Raw genomic sequence first — 15219 nt, forward strand, 5'->3', positions numbered from 1 at the left:
GGGGTTACCTGACACGTGCATAATTAATGCCCGACACTGGCGCGCGCGGGAGTTATCTGTGCGGACGAAAATAAAATAGGAGAAAGTCGGGCTCTCGCGAACAAGAGAGAGAGAGAGAGAGAGAAAGACACGCGTCGGAAGAAAGGTGGAAGCGATTCTTGCCGAATGGATACCGAGGAGAACGAAGGGAAAGATCGAGAGAGGATCGGAGGGAGGCGAGCAGGAAAGTTGTCCAAGTAACCGACGTGGAAACGCGAGGTAATGACTACTTTTTCATATTTTAATTACGCAGTAATTAATTGAAATGTTTCCTCGTTCGCGAGGGCACTCGAGCAAAATGAGAGGCGAGTAACTCCGCGGAGTCGGCTTCGGCTCGTTTTTTCTCTCTCTCTTCCTCTCTTTCTCTCGCTTCCCTTTCTTCCGCGGAACGCTGGTCCCCTCTGTCTCTCTGTCCGCGTTCGCCACTCTCCTCCTAACCCCCCCATCCCGCTGGCCCCGGCAATTTTTCCGTTTCCTTCCGTTCTTTCCTACCCTTTCTCGCGAAATTAGGTAGAAACCTTTTCACCGGGGCTCTGGCGCGCTCCTCTTCCCTTTTTTAAAAATTCCAGCGTGCGGCTAATTGTACCGCTAATAGGTTTAACGTGAAAGGATTTCACTCTGATAGCCTGACCCCGCGCGCCACGTCACCGACCCACCCACCTCCCCCCTATTATCGACGCGCGTGGTGCTTAAAGTAGGTACTAATTAAATTAGTTTCGTAAAAGCGAAACTCGTCGGCCAGACTTTCGAGGCTATCGATTCGCCGCGATCATTAAAATAATTACGGATGTTCCGCCGGTAATTGCACGGGTACCTACCCGGTTCGTTTCGTAGATATCCGATGATAAATGTTCGTAACGGGAATTTGGAATAATTGCGAATTAAGAATGGTACAAGTGATGTCGATCGACGGAGAAAATTCGAGGGATTAAACGGTCGATAAGCATATCGAGCTATCGTTGGAGGTTGGAAGGTATTCGTGTGGTTTTCCAGCGAGTTAATCTTCAGTGGTTTTTCTTCTCTCTGTTTCGTGGAAGGTTACGCCAGCCCGTGGTTCCGGGGACCGTTTCGGGCTAGCTGTCTCGATACCTCGAGAGTCTGGAAGGATGCTTCGTTACTCGTTATCTGACGCTGAAGCTCGTTGCGGTTCTAAGGGAACAATAGGTTGACGAGAAGCTCGAAGGAGACGGAGAGAGATAGCCAAAACGAGGACTGGTAGCGCGCGCTTTTGTTACCGTGGATGCTTGCTACGTGCAATTGTCATCTACTTGTTCCAGCCATTGTTTCCGGTAACTCTTTCGCGGTAACGAGAAGGAACCTCAATTAGAACGGTTTGAGGACTTAAACGCCCAGAGGCTGCCGGGTTTTAAGAGGCAAGAACGCACCAACACCGTTGCGGGAACATTGTTTCCTTTTGAGCGATAACTCGGTGATACTTTTAGCTGTATCGGTGCAGGCTTGCACTACCTATATCGTCGTCCACCGACTTTCTTCCCCGAGATAATTATTAGGCACGCTCGAGGGTGTCATACCATTACGCTCTCTACAGACGAGTCTTCGTTAACGTTGCCACACAAGTTTCGTCCGTGTAAATTGAATCAACAGTATTTTTGGCAACTGGCACGGCACCAACTATCTAGGTAAATAGTTAGATTCAGTTTCATCCAGATTGCACAAGATTGGCAAAATTATCGAAGAATTTTAATTGCTTTTAAACTATCGTTCGATAACATAGTAGCTATAACACCGAGCTGTGTTGACCAATCAGCCGCGGTTCGATCAATTGTGGGTAGATGAATAATAGAAACGCGTGGCTCTACCTTTCAGCTGGTATCCTGGTGGGCAAACAAGGCCGTGCTTTGAACCTCAAATTCAAATAAATCCTATTATATACCCCTTTAACATTAACGAACTCTACAGTGAAAGCTTCCAGCTAATAAAACTTCTATTTAAGCCCCTTTACCATTCTCGATACACCTATACGCCTATCCTACAGAACGGAGGATAGAACCTATTGCTGCTTATTTCGTTCTAAATAGGCGTGCCGACCCTTTCGATTCCGAGCCACTTGTTCAGACATTAATGGCACGAAAAATAAGCGATTTCGCGACGCGTCGGTGGAACGGAATCAATATTTGTTTCATCGGGGAGCGGGCACAGAGAGGTGTGCCACGTATACACTCTATGCATACATATAGCTACGCTCCGTTATCGGAAATCCATTCGAATATCTGGAATTTTTTTCGGCGGTATGCGCGGCCTGTTTCATGATCGCCTGTGATACTCGCTTGAAATTAAGATGTACAGAAGACGTGTGCGGTGTACCTAATAAAAAAAGTAACAAACTTCGACGGAAGAAGAAACATCGTATCTTGCACCTCGTTTCGATGCTTCTTCTTTCATCAAACTTTTAATCGATACCGAAACATCTTTCGAACTGAAAGTATCTTAGGTATTTACGTAGGTATCTATTCACATTGGCAAATCGAAAATTTCCCTTTGCTTTCTTCGAACCTGTTCTTCCTTGAAATAAAAGTCTTCGATTCCTTTCTTCGTTCGTCTCTTAGAAATCGTAGAAAACACGAGGAGCGTGACGAGTGTTTAAATCGTTACTAACGTCCTGTTATCCTATCTGGAGTGGAACACGTGTTCCATAGAACGAATCCATGGCCTGGAATAACAGGATGGGGACGTAATTCGAAAGTTATGAGGTCCTGGTGGCGCGAATGCTTCTGGCGCCATGCGGTTGACGAGTGACAGGACGTTGACGGAGAACGTCGCGAGCTTCCTCCAAGGGAGAACGAAGGAATCCTTCCGTTCGATCGACGGAGAGGAAAATTCCGTCTTACATGGGGTCCTGTTCGACGGAATGCTTGACGTTCGCAAGCTCGAGGATCTTCAAGGGGATCTATTCGACTTCGAAATGCTCGTTCGCATGATATCCTAGTGGCATTGGATGTTTGTAAGATACAAGCGCATGTCGTCGCCGCGTTGACGGATGCAACGCGCGTTCGCTTATCGGGGAACGTTGTTTTCGGGGCTACTGCCGATCAATGGACGTGGTTTCCAGGGCTGTAGCAACCTTCCAAGTAGCAGCCTTTAAGGATACGAAAACACTGCGATTTTTTCATTTTCCGCTGGTATTTTTCAAGGTATCGTCGAGAAACTTTGAAATACGACGAGTTTAATAGTTCTTTAAACGAGAATCGAAAGATGGGAGTAATTTACTAAATTGAAATATTTCCTCGAGATTGGTACAATCCTGGTGGATTGATTGTTGTGGAGTTATACGTGCCTAATGCATCTGTGGCTTTGGTAAAAAAATTCTTCTTCGGTGTGTGCGTATGTAAATATGTATACATATGCGATGGTGAGGGAGTATGTGGTTCATTTTCAATGCATACTCGTGACGTCCGTAAAGGATAGGATTGCAGAGGTTCCAGTAGGATAATGTCGAGGATCCAGGACATCGTTGCGTATCCTGTGCGCTTCCTTCTATCCTGATACTCGGGCTTATTTTGTCTTTTGAAGTCCTTCTAATAGCTCGGTAAATATGTAAACACACGCGTCTTTATCTTTCACAGATAAGCTTGCAAGGAGTATGTACTACGATACGTATAGGCCATACGAACGTTTCGTTCGGTATTCGATGAAATGTTACAAGTATGTTAATGAAATCATTTAAATCATTCGAAAGCTTGCGACAGATAAGTTAAAAAACAGTTTCGAGACATCGGTTACAAAGTTACCATCGTTCTTAAAGATTACCTTCTCCGAGAACTGTTGTCCTGAGATTGTCGCAAAGATTCCTGTGCTTAAGTATCATTTCAGGATTCGTCTTGCAATTCACCTTAAACCCACCTCGAAACTTCCTTGCGATCTACCTCCGTTCGAAGCTACTTTCCTAAACTCCAACTTCCTGTTTCCTTCCGGTGTCTTCGGGAAAAAGAATTTTTTCCTTCAAATGTAACGTATATACCGTTTGCCGTACATAGTCCATTCATATATACTTGATCAAACTCTCGACAATACGACCAAACTGCATATCGTAATTATCGACCTCGCGAATAATTCTCGTTAATGACTCGATGATGGTTACACAATTCGTCTGGTGTGCTCTCCTAATACCAAAGACACCAATTGTAATGTTACAAATGTGCCTTTTCAAAAAGGCAACAGTCTTATTAACTGCGAGATACGGTAGACGGGATTTCATCCTTGGCAGGAAGTCCTGCGTACGTTCCACAATCTCGCGTCACCTGTCCTATCCTATATGTCCTTGATCCGGAAATATGCTTCGCGTTTGAAGCAATTATCCCTATTAGCGTAGGCGTGTGATATCCTTAATCCAACTTTATCCTTCCCGTGACAAGGAGCTGTTCACTTCCACGTCGGGATACTAGCCGTGGTGCAATTTCCAAGCAAACCAGCTGACGTGCCGTCTACGTCATCCCTGATCCTACTCCTTGCAGCTTCGCTAACGATAACTTCAATTACAAGTTTAAAGGACTCTAACGATTAATGCTAACGTTACAGTAGTTAAAGGAACAACACAATTTTTCATCGTAGTTTATTAGCACGACGAATTTTTTTTACACGAAAGAACGTTACAATTTCTGGACGAAATCGAGTTGAAACGGTTAAATACGTTAAAAAATCCATACGTGATGTCGGCAGCTGTGACGTCGCGAAAACGAGATGCCTCGTGTGCCAGGATAACAGGACACATCGGGAGCATCCCATTTTCCACCCTCGCAGAGGGTGAAACAGCGTCGACAGTCGACTTAAATGAAGCTATACTTGGGCTCACAGGTGCATACGTTGCTCAACACTTTGGAAATTGGTTCGCCGTCGGGTTCGTATTCAATGTCCATTGGATCGATCTCAGGTGGAGGTCTTGGTATCCTCGATTGCCAGGAAGGAGCTGCACGCATTAGAAACGCTTCTACTTTTTCTCGAACGACTCTTTCCTCCTGGTTAGCGTCGATTTTTATCGCAGATTCGCCAGCATACTTCATCATGTCGATCACATTTTCGTCGTATTCCTGGAGCTGTAGTTTTTCCATCGATTAAAATTCATTTCTATGCGAATTCTACCGATTCTAATCACGGTGATCCGCTCGTCCTTACATCTCGTTCGACGATCAATCTGTAGTCCTTAGGATGAACACCTAATCTACAATCGTCTTTATCTACGTACTTTCTCGTAGACAAATTATGCTTGCTTCCAGTATCGACGTTGTATCGACGATTAAGCAGTCTTTCTCTACAGACGTCGCCACTTACTTCCACAAATATCACTCTAAAATATTTCATTCTGTGTACTGAAAAGTATCTCGTCGATATTTCCTTCGTTTGATTTTACCTGTTTGGAGGGGTGGCTATCAAATCTAATAATTGAAAATCTTCCACTGTTTTCGGGTATCCAGTTAGCACCCATCCTCTCTTCAAACACTCGTAGCCAGATATATGTTTCTAAAAACCGTAACACTGTGCAAATAGATTCTACAGCAGTAGTTCTAGCTTTTGTACTTCGACAATTTTGATCCTGATCTCAGGCTTCGGCCTTTCGCCCCATTTCTCCTCGAACAATCGAAGCATCTCCCCCAAAGGATTCTGCTGCAATCGCGTCTGTTCCGCGATGTAATCGTAATCGACTGAAATAAACGACAGATCTTACTGTAGTAATTGGCGGTAGGTAAAACAATCAGATCGAGATTACTATGAACAAGATTGAATCTTTCGGCCAAGTATTGTGCCAATGTGGTACAACCAGATCCTCTAGATCCAATGAGCGCAATGCGCAAAAGCGACGGTGCTCCACAAAGTTTCCTCATTTTTGCTAGTTTCGCGCAATCTTTTCCAAGCTCGTCGATGGATCTGATCCCTACTTCGACTTCCTTGAAATCATTTTTCTCTTACTTTCCCTTCGATAAATTCCAATTCAATTACGCAGATCAATTGTTGTAAAAGCTGGACTAACGATTAAAGCGTGTGCATACGCTTCCCGCAATCCTTGTAGATTTTTCAAGTATCTACGAGTCCTTGGATCTTTCGACTCGTTTATCTGATTAGAAGTTTGGTTACAAGCGACGTCTGTGAAAATGTTTTGCCAGTTTTCTGAAAACGACACCCGTGAGAATTCGTCCAATTGAACTATTCGTCTAAACTTTTTTACCAGGTTCGTTCGAAACTACAAGCTGTATCACGTGCGTCGGTATTATTCCTATACGCTGGAATATTCGTGCTTCCTTCTTTGTTCTCGGTAAATCTACGCGATAAATAAGAAATCTGGAAGAAATTTCAAAGGCATATCTTTCTTCGAGGTATCTTTACCAACGAGTAGCCATCCGCTTTCGTGTAAGATTCCACTTTCCAAAATCGTTCTCATTGTGGACGCGAGATCCTCCGATTCCTCGCAACGACAAGCTTCGTCCTAACGAAGAAAATTCATTTACAGAGACACCGAAGAAACAACGATTTCCCACATTTTTCGCTTACATCTGACTGGGAAAATGCATCGCGAAGATTTCTCAAGGATAACGGGTGCACGCCCAATTCTTCCTGGAGAACTTTGGCTAAGGCCATTCTATCTGCACGTATGAAATATATTCGTTCAATGTTAAATGTCTGGAAAACGTCAACTTTTTTCTCGTTATTCTACCAAAGCCTGGAGGTGCAATAAGAATGATCTTGGGAATGTCCAGTCTTTTTTTGGCCAATTCGAGATACTGTTTCATAAATACAACTGGGTCGTCCGGCCTTTTAAGCACCAATTGAGTAGCAATTTCCTGTACATGTTTTTTTAGAGACGCGTATAAAGCTATATTATAAAATTATTAGGAGTATTTATGAAATGTAGGTTATTTACGTGGAATAATTCATATATCCGATGTTTCTCCAGATACGCCATAAATTGCGCGTTAAGGGTACGCGTTCTTCTCTCTGCTTCCTGTCCTGCCATGTTTTATGTTAAAATATTCCCATTTGAAAAATATTTTTATATTTTATTTATCAATTCTCCGCCTATTCTTTATCACGTTCAACGTATCTACTTCAATTGTTTCATTTTTAATTGTGTACTATTTAAATATTATACATATGTACACGGTACTTGAAATTATAGTTTGCATATTTAAAGAGTAACGCGATATCTATAATTTACAAAGTACTTAAATTCTTTCCTTTAGAATGTTACGTAAAATACAGATTGATCCCTCTTTAGTTTTTCCAATAAATATCACATCTGCATTTATAAATTACTGCAGTATGCTAAGGTATGCGGAAGATTGGGTGGCGCCACGTGTTTTAATGCTTGCTGCTAGACACTGTCGAGAAAGTGTGGAACATTGAGGTTAGATAACCAGGTGCACGTTTCAGTATGTCAACCGATAAGAAGGTATCAGATGTCACGAAAAATATATCCGAAATGGGGGTGCAGGAAACAGGGAAGAAGCTGACACATAAGGAAAAGAAAAAATTGAAGAAACAGCTAGAATATGAGAGAACGATAGAAATGTTAACGAAAACCGGTGGTCAGGGTCATAGTGAACTCGAAAGTAATTTCACTGTTTCGCAGAGTCAGAGTCTGCAACGCGGTAATCAGCAATTAGAAAATGCGGTTGATATCAAGGTGGAAAATTTTAGCATTGCTGCCAAAGGAAAGGAACTTTTTACCAATGCCAGCCTGTTAATTGCGCAGGGCAGACGTTACGGTTTGGTAGGACCGAACGGGTACGTACTTCTCAGTTGTCCAATCAATGAAATACCGTTCTGGCACTTTGCAATTTTTCCGTTTCTCTCTTCAGTCATGGAAAAACTACTTTACTTCGTCATATTGCAAAAAGAGCCTTCACCATTCCACCTAACATTGATGTTTTGTACTGTGAACAAGAGGTAATTGCTGATGACACTCCAGCTGTGGAAGTAGTACTTAATGCAGATGTGAAATATAAAGAATTAATGTCAGAGTGCAAGAAATTAGAAGAATTGACAGAACAGGGAGATACTTCTGTTCAAAGTAGATTACAAGAGGTAATTTCTTATTGTGTCGAATGTAAATTTGAATATTATATTTTAGTAATATGTGCCCCATAGGTTTATGACGAATTGAAAATTATCGGTGCTGATTCTATAGAACCACGTGCTAGGAGAATCCTTGCTGGTCTTGGATTTAATCGTGCAATGCAAGACCGTGCCACAAAGAATTTTTCTGGTGGATGGCGAATGCGTGTTTCTCTTGCTAGAGCTCTTTTCTTAGAACCTACATTGCTATTGCTTGATGAACCTACAAATCATTTGGATTTAAATGCTGTCATTTGGTTGGATAACTATCTTCAAGCTTGGAAGAAAACTTTACTTATTGTTTCTCATGACCAGAGTTTCTTGGATAATGTGTGCACAGACATAATTCACTTGGACCAACAAAAATTGTTTTACTACAAGGGCAACTATAGTATGTTCAAAAAAATGTACGAACAGAAGAAAAAAGAAATGATTAAAGCATACGAGAAGCAAGAAAAACGACTTAAAGAAATGAAGGCTTCTGGTCAAAGTAAAAAGCAAGCTGAGAAAAAGCAGAAAGAAGTTTTAACTAGAAAGCAAGAAAAGAATAGAACAAAAATGCAGAAACAAGAAGATGAGAATGCACCTGCAGAATTGCTGCAAAAACCTAGAGATTATTTAGTGAAATTTAGTTTTCCTGATCCACCTCCATTACAGCCACCAATTCTTGGTCTTCATAGTATGTTACTAATATTGTATTGTATTTTTTTACTGTCGTAAAAAGAAAAAAAAATTACTTAAAAAGATCGATAATTCATTTCAGATGTGTCATTTGCATACCAAGGACAAAAACAATTATTTATCGATGTGGATTTTGGGATAGACTTAAGTTCCCGAATAGCTATAGTAGGACCGAATGGCGTTGGAAAATCTACATTTTTAAAGTTATTAACTGGTGACTTACAACCGCTTAAAGGGGATTTAATAAAGAATCATCGATTGGTAAGTAGAAGTCGAAATTCATTTCGCTGTTTGAATGATAAACCTATGTACTTAAATGATGTTTTATGGCTCTTAGAGGATAGGTAAGTTCGACCAGCATTCTGGCGAACATCTAACCGCTGAAGAAACACCGTCGGAATATCTAATGCGTTTGTTCGATCTCCCGTATGAGAAGGCTAGGAAACAATTGGGAACGTTTGGACTTAGTTCTCATGCGCATACGATTAAAATGAAAGATTTATCAGGAGGTCAAAAGGCACGTGTCGCTTTAGCAGAATTGTGTTTAAATGCACCCGATGTTGTGATTTTAGACGAACCGACGAATAATTTAGATATCGAATCTATCGATGCTCTAGCTGACGGTATCAATGGATATAAAGGAGGAGTTATCATCGTTTCTCACGATGAGCGTTTAATTAGGGACACAGAATGTTGTTTATATGTAATCGAAAATCAACAGATTAACGAAATCGATGGAGATTTCGATGACTATAGGAAAGAATTGCTGGAAAGCTTGGGAGAAGTTATTAACAATCCTAGTATAGCTGCGAATGCCGCTGTTCTACAATGAATATTTTGCCTTTGTAGGAGAATTATTTTTTCAGTGGCCTGCAAAATCGATGCCTTCAGACTTAATATATCGAATGCTTTTTTCGTATTGGCTTCTTTCCCATAAAATCATCGAGTTTCTCATTATCGGCTTTAAAATAGAATTACTCTGTGCTTTGAATGCGAAATGTTTATTTGATTTGCGCTTTCGAGGCATTACTAGTTCAACATCATGTCTGATAGGGCGGAAAATATTGTTAAATTGTAATGATATGAATTTTAAACGTGAACTATAATTGTCGTACACATGGAAAATTGAAAGACGCTATTATTTTCTAATAGAAGTTTTGCTGTCGACTATAACATTCGCATATTCTACCCCTTTGAATTTTACTTGTGCGACAATTGTAATTCCATTGCACTAATTGCATACACCAATCGAGTCTTCGAAGAAATATTTATATACATATGTATAATTAAGTTCTATACAGAACTGTATTTTGTATTATAAATATTTACTTCATGTTTGAATGAAAGAAAAAAGAAGAAAAAATAAAAATAATTTACGGATTGATCTCTACTTAAATAATATGTACATACATGAACTTTGTATCAAAATGAGAATATATACAGTTACCTATTGATGTTACGTGTTTAGAAGATGAAATGATTTTCCTTGAAAGATTCGAAAAACTTTCTCTTATCGTAATCTGTGCTAGTGATTTCCAAGAAATTAAAAGAGAGTTGGTTCTACTGAAATGCGTATAACCGGCGGCGCAATGTTCGCTGCCAAAAGGGGCAGACGAGTGATGTGAAAATTGTCAAATATTTTTCGCGAGGTGGTGTCCCGCGGTGAATTTGATAGTGTTCCAAAAGACCGTCGCAATGTCCAGTACCCTGGAGAATAAGATTCTGAATTTGCAAGAACGTCTTAGAGCAGAAAATGAATCGAGAGATAGAGACAGACAGGGTAGCGAGGTTGGACCAGGAACGGGCCTTCAATCGTCATCCTCGGGATCTGTCTCGAGTTCTGCCTCACGACGTGAGTTTAATTTAGATACCGTTTGTGAGCGTAATACAATTTTTCCTTGACTTCTTTTCCAAAAATTTTCAATGCAATTGTCGCTTTGCCACTTGTTGTACAGGTTATGTTGATCATCACAATTTATTCTGTTGATTCTATATACGATACTCTTTTAGTCTCCTTATTTAACGCGTAGTTTATTTCTCTCGAGCTGTCCACCAACTAATATTTATACGCGAGGATGTTTTTTTATTTTACTAAACAGGTCGAGTTTCGAAATGAATGGAAACATGTTAAAACGAATCATAAACAAAAACAAAGTACTTTTTTTTTTTTCTAAAGAAAAGATCTCTTTGTGTCGATAAAAATAAATATTCTCTTTTGTTTGAAATATCTTCGTTGATTAATAGCAAAAGCAATTTTGTATGCATAATGGATCATCCTAGATTATTTTACTACCAAAAACATATGTATATATGTTGCAAAGTCTCACAGATACCTCCAAAGAAACAGGATAGTGAATTTGAGTCAAAGCTCCAAGAAATCATGAAGATGAATGGTATTCTAAATATCAATGGTCAGAGGTATCAAACTGAGATGAAAGACTTAGAACATCTAGGTGAATTAGGAAATGGTACCTGTGGTCATGTTGTTAAAATGAGGCATAAACCTAGTGGTGTACTCATTGCTGTAAAACAAATGAGACGTTCTGGTAATGCAGAAGAAAATAAAAGGATAATTATGGATCTTGATGTTGTGTTAAAATCACACGATTGTCCATATATTGTGCAATGTTTGGGATGTTTTATCACAGAATCTGATGTGTGGATTTGTATGGAGTTAATGGCAACTTGTTTAGATAAATTATTAAAAAGAACCAGGCAGGCAATGCCAGAAGAGTTTTTAGGAAAAGTTACAGTAGCAGTAAGTGACATTATGAATGAAAAAAATCATTACCTTATTATTACATTGGAAAGAAACATTAATCAAATAAACAATTACTATTTCTATAGACAGTAAAGGCATTATCTTATTTGAAAGAAAAGCATGGTGTAATTCACAGAGATGTAAAACCTAGTAATATTCTCCTTGATGAAAGGGGAGGAGTTAAATTATGTGACTTTGGTATATCTGGCAGATTAGTTGATAGTAAAGCAAAAACTAGAAGTGCAGGATGTGCTGCTTACATGGCTGTGAGTATACATGTTTTTATTTTTTATTATGCCAAAAGTTGAAACTGTTTTATGTTGCTGTTTTATGTTTATAGCCTGAAAGAATTGATCCTCCAGATCCGACAAAACCAGATTATGATATAAGAGCTGATGTATGGAGTTTGGGTATCACTTTAGTTGAATTAGCTACAGGAGTATTCCCTTACAGAGATTGTAAGACTGATTTTGAGGTAAATCCAAGGAGGAGATAGTGTAGAAATGGTAGTGCTTAATATGTTCATGATAGTTGTTGAACTTACTTAAATTTATAGGTACTGAGCAGAGTAGTACAAGATGACCCTCCCTCCCTTCCATCAGACGCCCTCTTTTCGAAAGAATTTAGAAATTTTGTGAGTTGTTGCCTTACAAAAAATTATAAACATCGCCCGAAATATCACAAACTCATGGAGCATCCTTTTATTCGAAAATACGATGTACCTCAAGATGAAGAAACAAACTCTTCGGTCTTAAATTCTGGCTGCCAATGGTTTGGCAGAGTTATGCGGCAATTAGAACCAAGGTAAACTGTTAGCAACCGTATGCCGATAAGGATTAAAAACTATGGTTTTCAGGCATCGTATAGGATAGTTTTCGATTTACAAAAGTACACACGTGACGTTTAAAGTATGGTAGACATGTGCTGTTAGAAAAGACTATAGATCGTTATATAGAGAGTGAATAAAGTTTTTAAACATAGCATGAAATTCCCAACTAATATCATAATGATTTGGTTTGGTTTGAGAATAACCGGGTATTGTCTTTTTATATTTAGTTTTAAAAAATTTTAACACTTCAGCATTCATGGTTAATGGGTAGGTATTAAAACAGCTCGAAAAATTATGCTGAGTTTTAAAGTTGGGTATTTGTTGGACTAGTCTTTTTTTTACTTATTTATCTTTTATTCATTTTGCCAAACGACATTTACAAACCTGTCCATACATTTCGATTAAAAGTTTGCGTGCGTGTTGAATTGTGTTGCAGCGTTGAGCTTGAGGGAGGCAGCGCAGCATAGCATCCCCTCTCCCTCGCCCCAGCCCCATTCACCATTATCCCTAAAAATTTACCCTTAAACTCCAAAAAACTTAAAAAAAATACACCTCACAATTATCCAAAAATCTGCCCGATTTTCATTTCGAGTTGTTTGGTTTGTGCACGCGCCTGTTACACACCCCACCCTTCAACCCCCACTCATGGTAAGCATTCTTTTTATTTATTTGAATATTCGTTTATTTGTCTTTATATTATGTAGCGATTCGCCGGTGGCACAAATAATTTTTCCCTGTGCACACTCCATTCATCAAGACAATTAGTTCATTTATATTTGTATTTTTATCCTTATTTGATTAAATTAGAAACTATATTAGTAAAGCGTTCTCTAGTTGTTTTTTTTTTTTAGCATGCGATATTTTGATTTTTCAAAAAACACAGATATTCTCTACGATCTATTACCTCGAAAAAAAAAAAAAAAAGAAAAAAAAAGAAAAGAAATTCCTCTACCCTCGTCTGTGTTGCATGATACTATGATTAACGCTCTAACTTCTATTAACCCTCTACAAACTGAAGATTTTTTGCAGAAACATCATGGTACAGAGTTCTCTTAGGTAGTACCAGTGGCATTTTCAGACGAATCAAGCCACATTTTTCGAAGTGAATAAATTCGCGTTCGACGGTATAGAAATATGGGAATTTAATATCGTGGAATTCAGTTTCAGATTGGCAGGGTGGCAGCAGCGAGTTACGGGTCATGTATCTTTAAAACAAACAGCTCATCTCAGGGCTCAATCTGAAGTACCAGCTTTCCTACGAAGCAATGTCACCAAAGACTCACAGAACTCCAGCTTTTTGCCATTTCATCAACGATCAAATAGTGAGAATGGTGCGAACTATGTATCTTATAGTCCATACGCGCTTAGACGAAAGGAAATTTCCAGGCCGTTTTCTCCTCCTTCGTCGAACGATGTCGATACGTCAGAAACGAATTTTCAACGACCATATTCACCGTATAGACAACATGTCGAACAAAATAGGGATTACTCCTCGAATCATTGTTCTACCAATGGACAAGGTAGACAAGAAGGAAGACCGTTCTCTCCTTATCGACAGGATACTAGTACAATAGACGCAGGAAGTAGGCTTTATTCACCGTACCACGGACGGTTCACAGAAGATCGAGATACAAGTAAAGAACGATGGCAAGGTGTCTCTAGATCTTTAAGTCCGTTTGCTCGTGATTATTCACCTTGGAGGAGAGAAAACGTCGATCCTCCTAACGTGATACAACCAACAGAAAGTGGCCGTTATTCTCCGTTTCTTCAACAACGATTAGGACAAACTCCACCTGTGCCTCAAACTCATCCGCAAACGCAAGATATTTATGGTAGTCCTATGGTTAGTCGTAAAAGGTAAATAGTCGACGAGATATTACAATTCGCTGTTAACAAATCGCTGATAATATCGTATATATTATCAATGAATTTCTTTCGAAACAGGTTTCCCTCTGAACCCCCTCCACAAGGATCACACGGTTCTACAAGTCCTGAATTATTAATCTCCCGTTTTGCTCATCAGTTGAAACAAGAACCATCACCTGTTATGCCACCAGTTCAAGGTGGTTCTAAAGAATCTGCCAAGAAGCGTTTCGCTTCTTACGTTCGTCTCAGGCTCGGAAGCGAACGTGCTCCTTCGCCGGAGCCACCGCCGAGATTAAGTCGCGGTGAATCTCCTCTTGCACTTAGAAGGAATTTAGTCGATCAAGCGTCTCCTTCTTTCGCACGAAGGTACCGCCATTTTATTCACATTAAATATATACGTGTACGCTGTAAAATGGTAGTAATTTTGTAAATTTTATTCTTATTTCTTTCTTTTTTCCCCTTTGTTGCTTCTTTTTCGGTAAGGTACGTTTCATCTTCTCCACCACAACCTCCACCAAGAAGATTGTCGGAAAGCAGTTCCGTACCCGGTAGCCCTCAGCACGTCCGAGCTCGATTACGTTACACCCCAGAACCTCAGAGGAGACCTCCGCCACCATAACCCACCGTTACGATTAAATCATATTCCTTGTTGGTGCCATATGCGATAAAAGTAACTGAATTAATCACATGTACCACGTAGAATGGTGTTATAATCAACGATGGTTGGTGCACATAAATGATCTGTGCACGGTGTACTTGAAAACAGTTCTAAACCAAAAAATAGTTGTTTGTAATACTCGGTGATACCGTGAATTCTAATGTACGTATTTTAAAGAAAAAGACTCCGGATACGTACTATGTACGATATTATTATCGAACATCGAGAATTGTTCGCAAAGCACGAAGAAAAAAAAATGAAAAAAAAAAAAAAAAGAAGGGTTAGACTCCTAGATTCGAGTGGACGGTCTTTGGGATTAAT

At 39.7% G+C, this 15219-nt stretch overlaps 3 protein-coding genes across 3 annotated transcripts; 2 read left to right on the forward strand and 1 right to left on the reverse strand.

Moving 5' to 3' along the window:
- Positions 1 to 4823: 4823 nt before the first annotated feature.
- On the reverse strand, positions 4824 to 6952 carry LOC108571730 (adenylate kinase 8). The gene is made up of 11 exons (XM_017933843.1): positions 6911 to 6952; positions 6704 to 6830; positions 6537 to 6632; positions 6376 to 6468; positions 6218 to 6310; positions 6023 to 6159; positions 5762 to 5939; positions 5572 to 5696; positions 5405 to 5514; positions 5170 to 5341; positions 4824 to 5090 (listed from the first exon to the last, which is right to left on the reverse strand). The coding sequence occupies exons 1-11, from the start codon at positions 6950 to 6952 to the stop codon at positions 4824 to 4826; spliced, it is 1440 nt and encodes a 479-aa protein (XP_017789332.1).
- A 413-nt stretch (positions 6953 to 7365) lies between these two features.
- On the forward strand, positions 7366 to 9616 carry LOC108571798 (ATP-binding cassette sub-family F member 1). Its single transcript, XM_017933937.1, has 5 exons — positions 7366 to 7773; positions 7848 to 8073; positions 8137 to 8782; positions 8867 to 9045; positions 9122 to 9616. Exons 1-5 carry the CDS (start codon positions 7421 to 7423, stop codon positions 9614 to 9616), a joined length of 1899 nt encoding a protein of 632 aa, XP_017789426.1. The 5' UTR covers positions 7366 to 7420.
- Positions 9617 to 10381: 765 nt separating this feature from the next.
- Positions 10382 to 14859, forward strand: LOC108571771 (dual specificity mitogen-activated protein kinase kinase 7-like). Its single transcript, XM_017933901.1, has 8 exons — positions 10382 to 10640; positions 11029 to 11542; positions 11632 to 11811; positions 11886 to 12020; positions 12102 to 12349; positions 13536 to 14231; positions 14319 to 14606; positions 14724 to 14859. Exons 1-8 carry the CDS (start codon positions 10480 to 10482, stop codon positions 14857 to 14859), a joined length of 2358 nt encoding a protein of 785 aa, XP_017789390.1. The 5' UTR covers positions 10382 to 10479.
- Positions 14860 to 15219: the final 360 nt, after the last annotated feature.

Source organism: Habropoda laboriosa, unplaced genomic scaffold, assembly GCF_001263275.1.
Source record: "Habropoda laboriosa isolate 0110345459 unplaced genomic scaffold, ASM126327v1 scaffold99, whole genome shotgun sequence".
NCBI lineage: Eukaryota > Metazoa > Arthropoda > Insecta > Hymenoptera > Apidae > Habropoda > Habropoda laboriosa.

Coding starts and splice junctions, on each gene's coding strand:
- LOC108571798 (XM_017933937.1), top strand. CDS start 7,421: ATGTCAACCGATAAGAAGGTATCAGATGTCACGAAAAATATATCCGAA. Junction 8,074..8,136: donor TTCAAAGTAGATTACAAGAG/GTAATTTCTTAT, acceptor TGTGCCCCATAG/GTTTATGACGAATTGAAAAT. Junction 9,046..9,121: donor TAATAAAGAATCATCGATTG/GTAAGTAGAAGT, acceptor TATGGCTCTTAG/AGGATAGGTAAGTTCGACCA.
- LOC108571730 (XM_017933843.1), bottom strand. CDS start 6,952: ATGGCGTATCTGGAGAAACATCGGATATATGAATTATTCCAC. Junction 5,697..5,761: donor AAGATTCAATCTTGTTCATA/GTAATCTCGATC, acceptor CGTTTATTTCAG/TCGATTACGATTACATCGCG. Junction 5,515..5,571: donor TCAGGATCAAAATTGTCGAA/GTACAAAAGCTA, acceptor TACGGTTTTTAG/AAACATATATCTGGCTACGA.
- LOC108571771 (XM_017933901.1), top strand. CDS start 10,480: ATGTCCAGTACCCTGGAGAATAAGATTCTGAATTTGCAAGAACGTCTT. Junction 10,641..11,028: donor AGTTCTGCCTCACGACGTGA/GTTTAATTTAGA, acceptor GTTGATTAATAG/CAAAAGCAATTTTGTATGCA. Junction 14,232..14,318: donor CCTATGGTTAGTCGTAAAAG/GTAAATAGTCGA, acceptor CTTTCGAAACAG/GTTTCCCTCTGAACCCCCTC.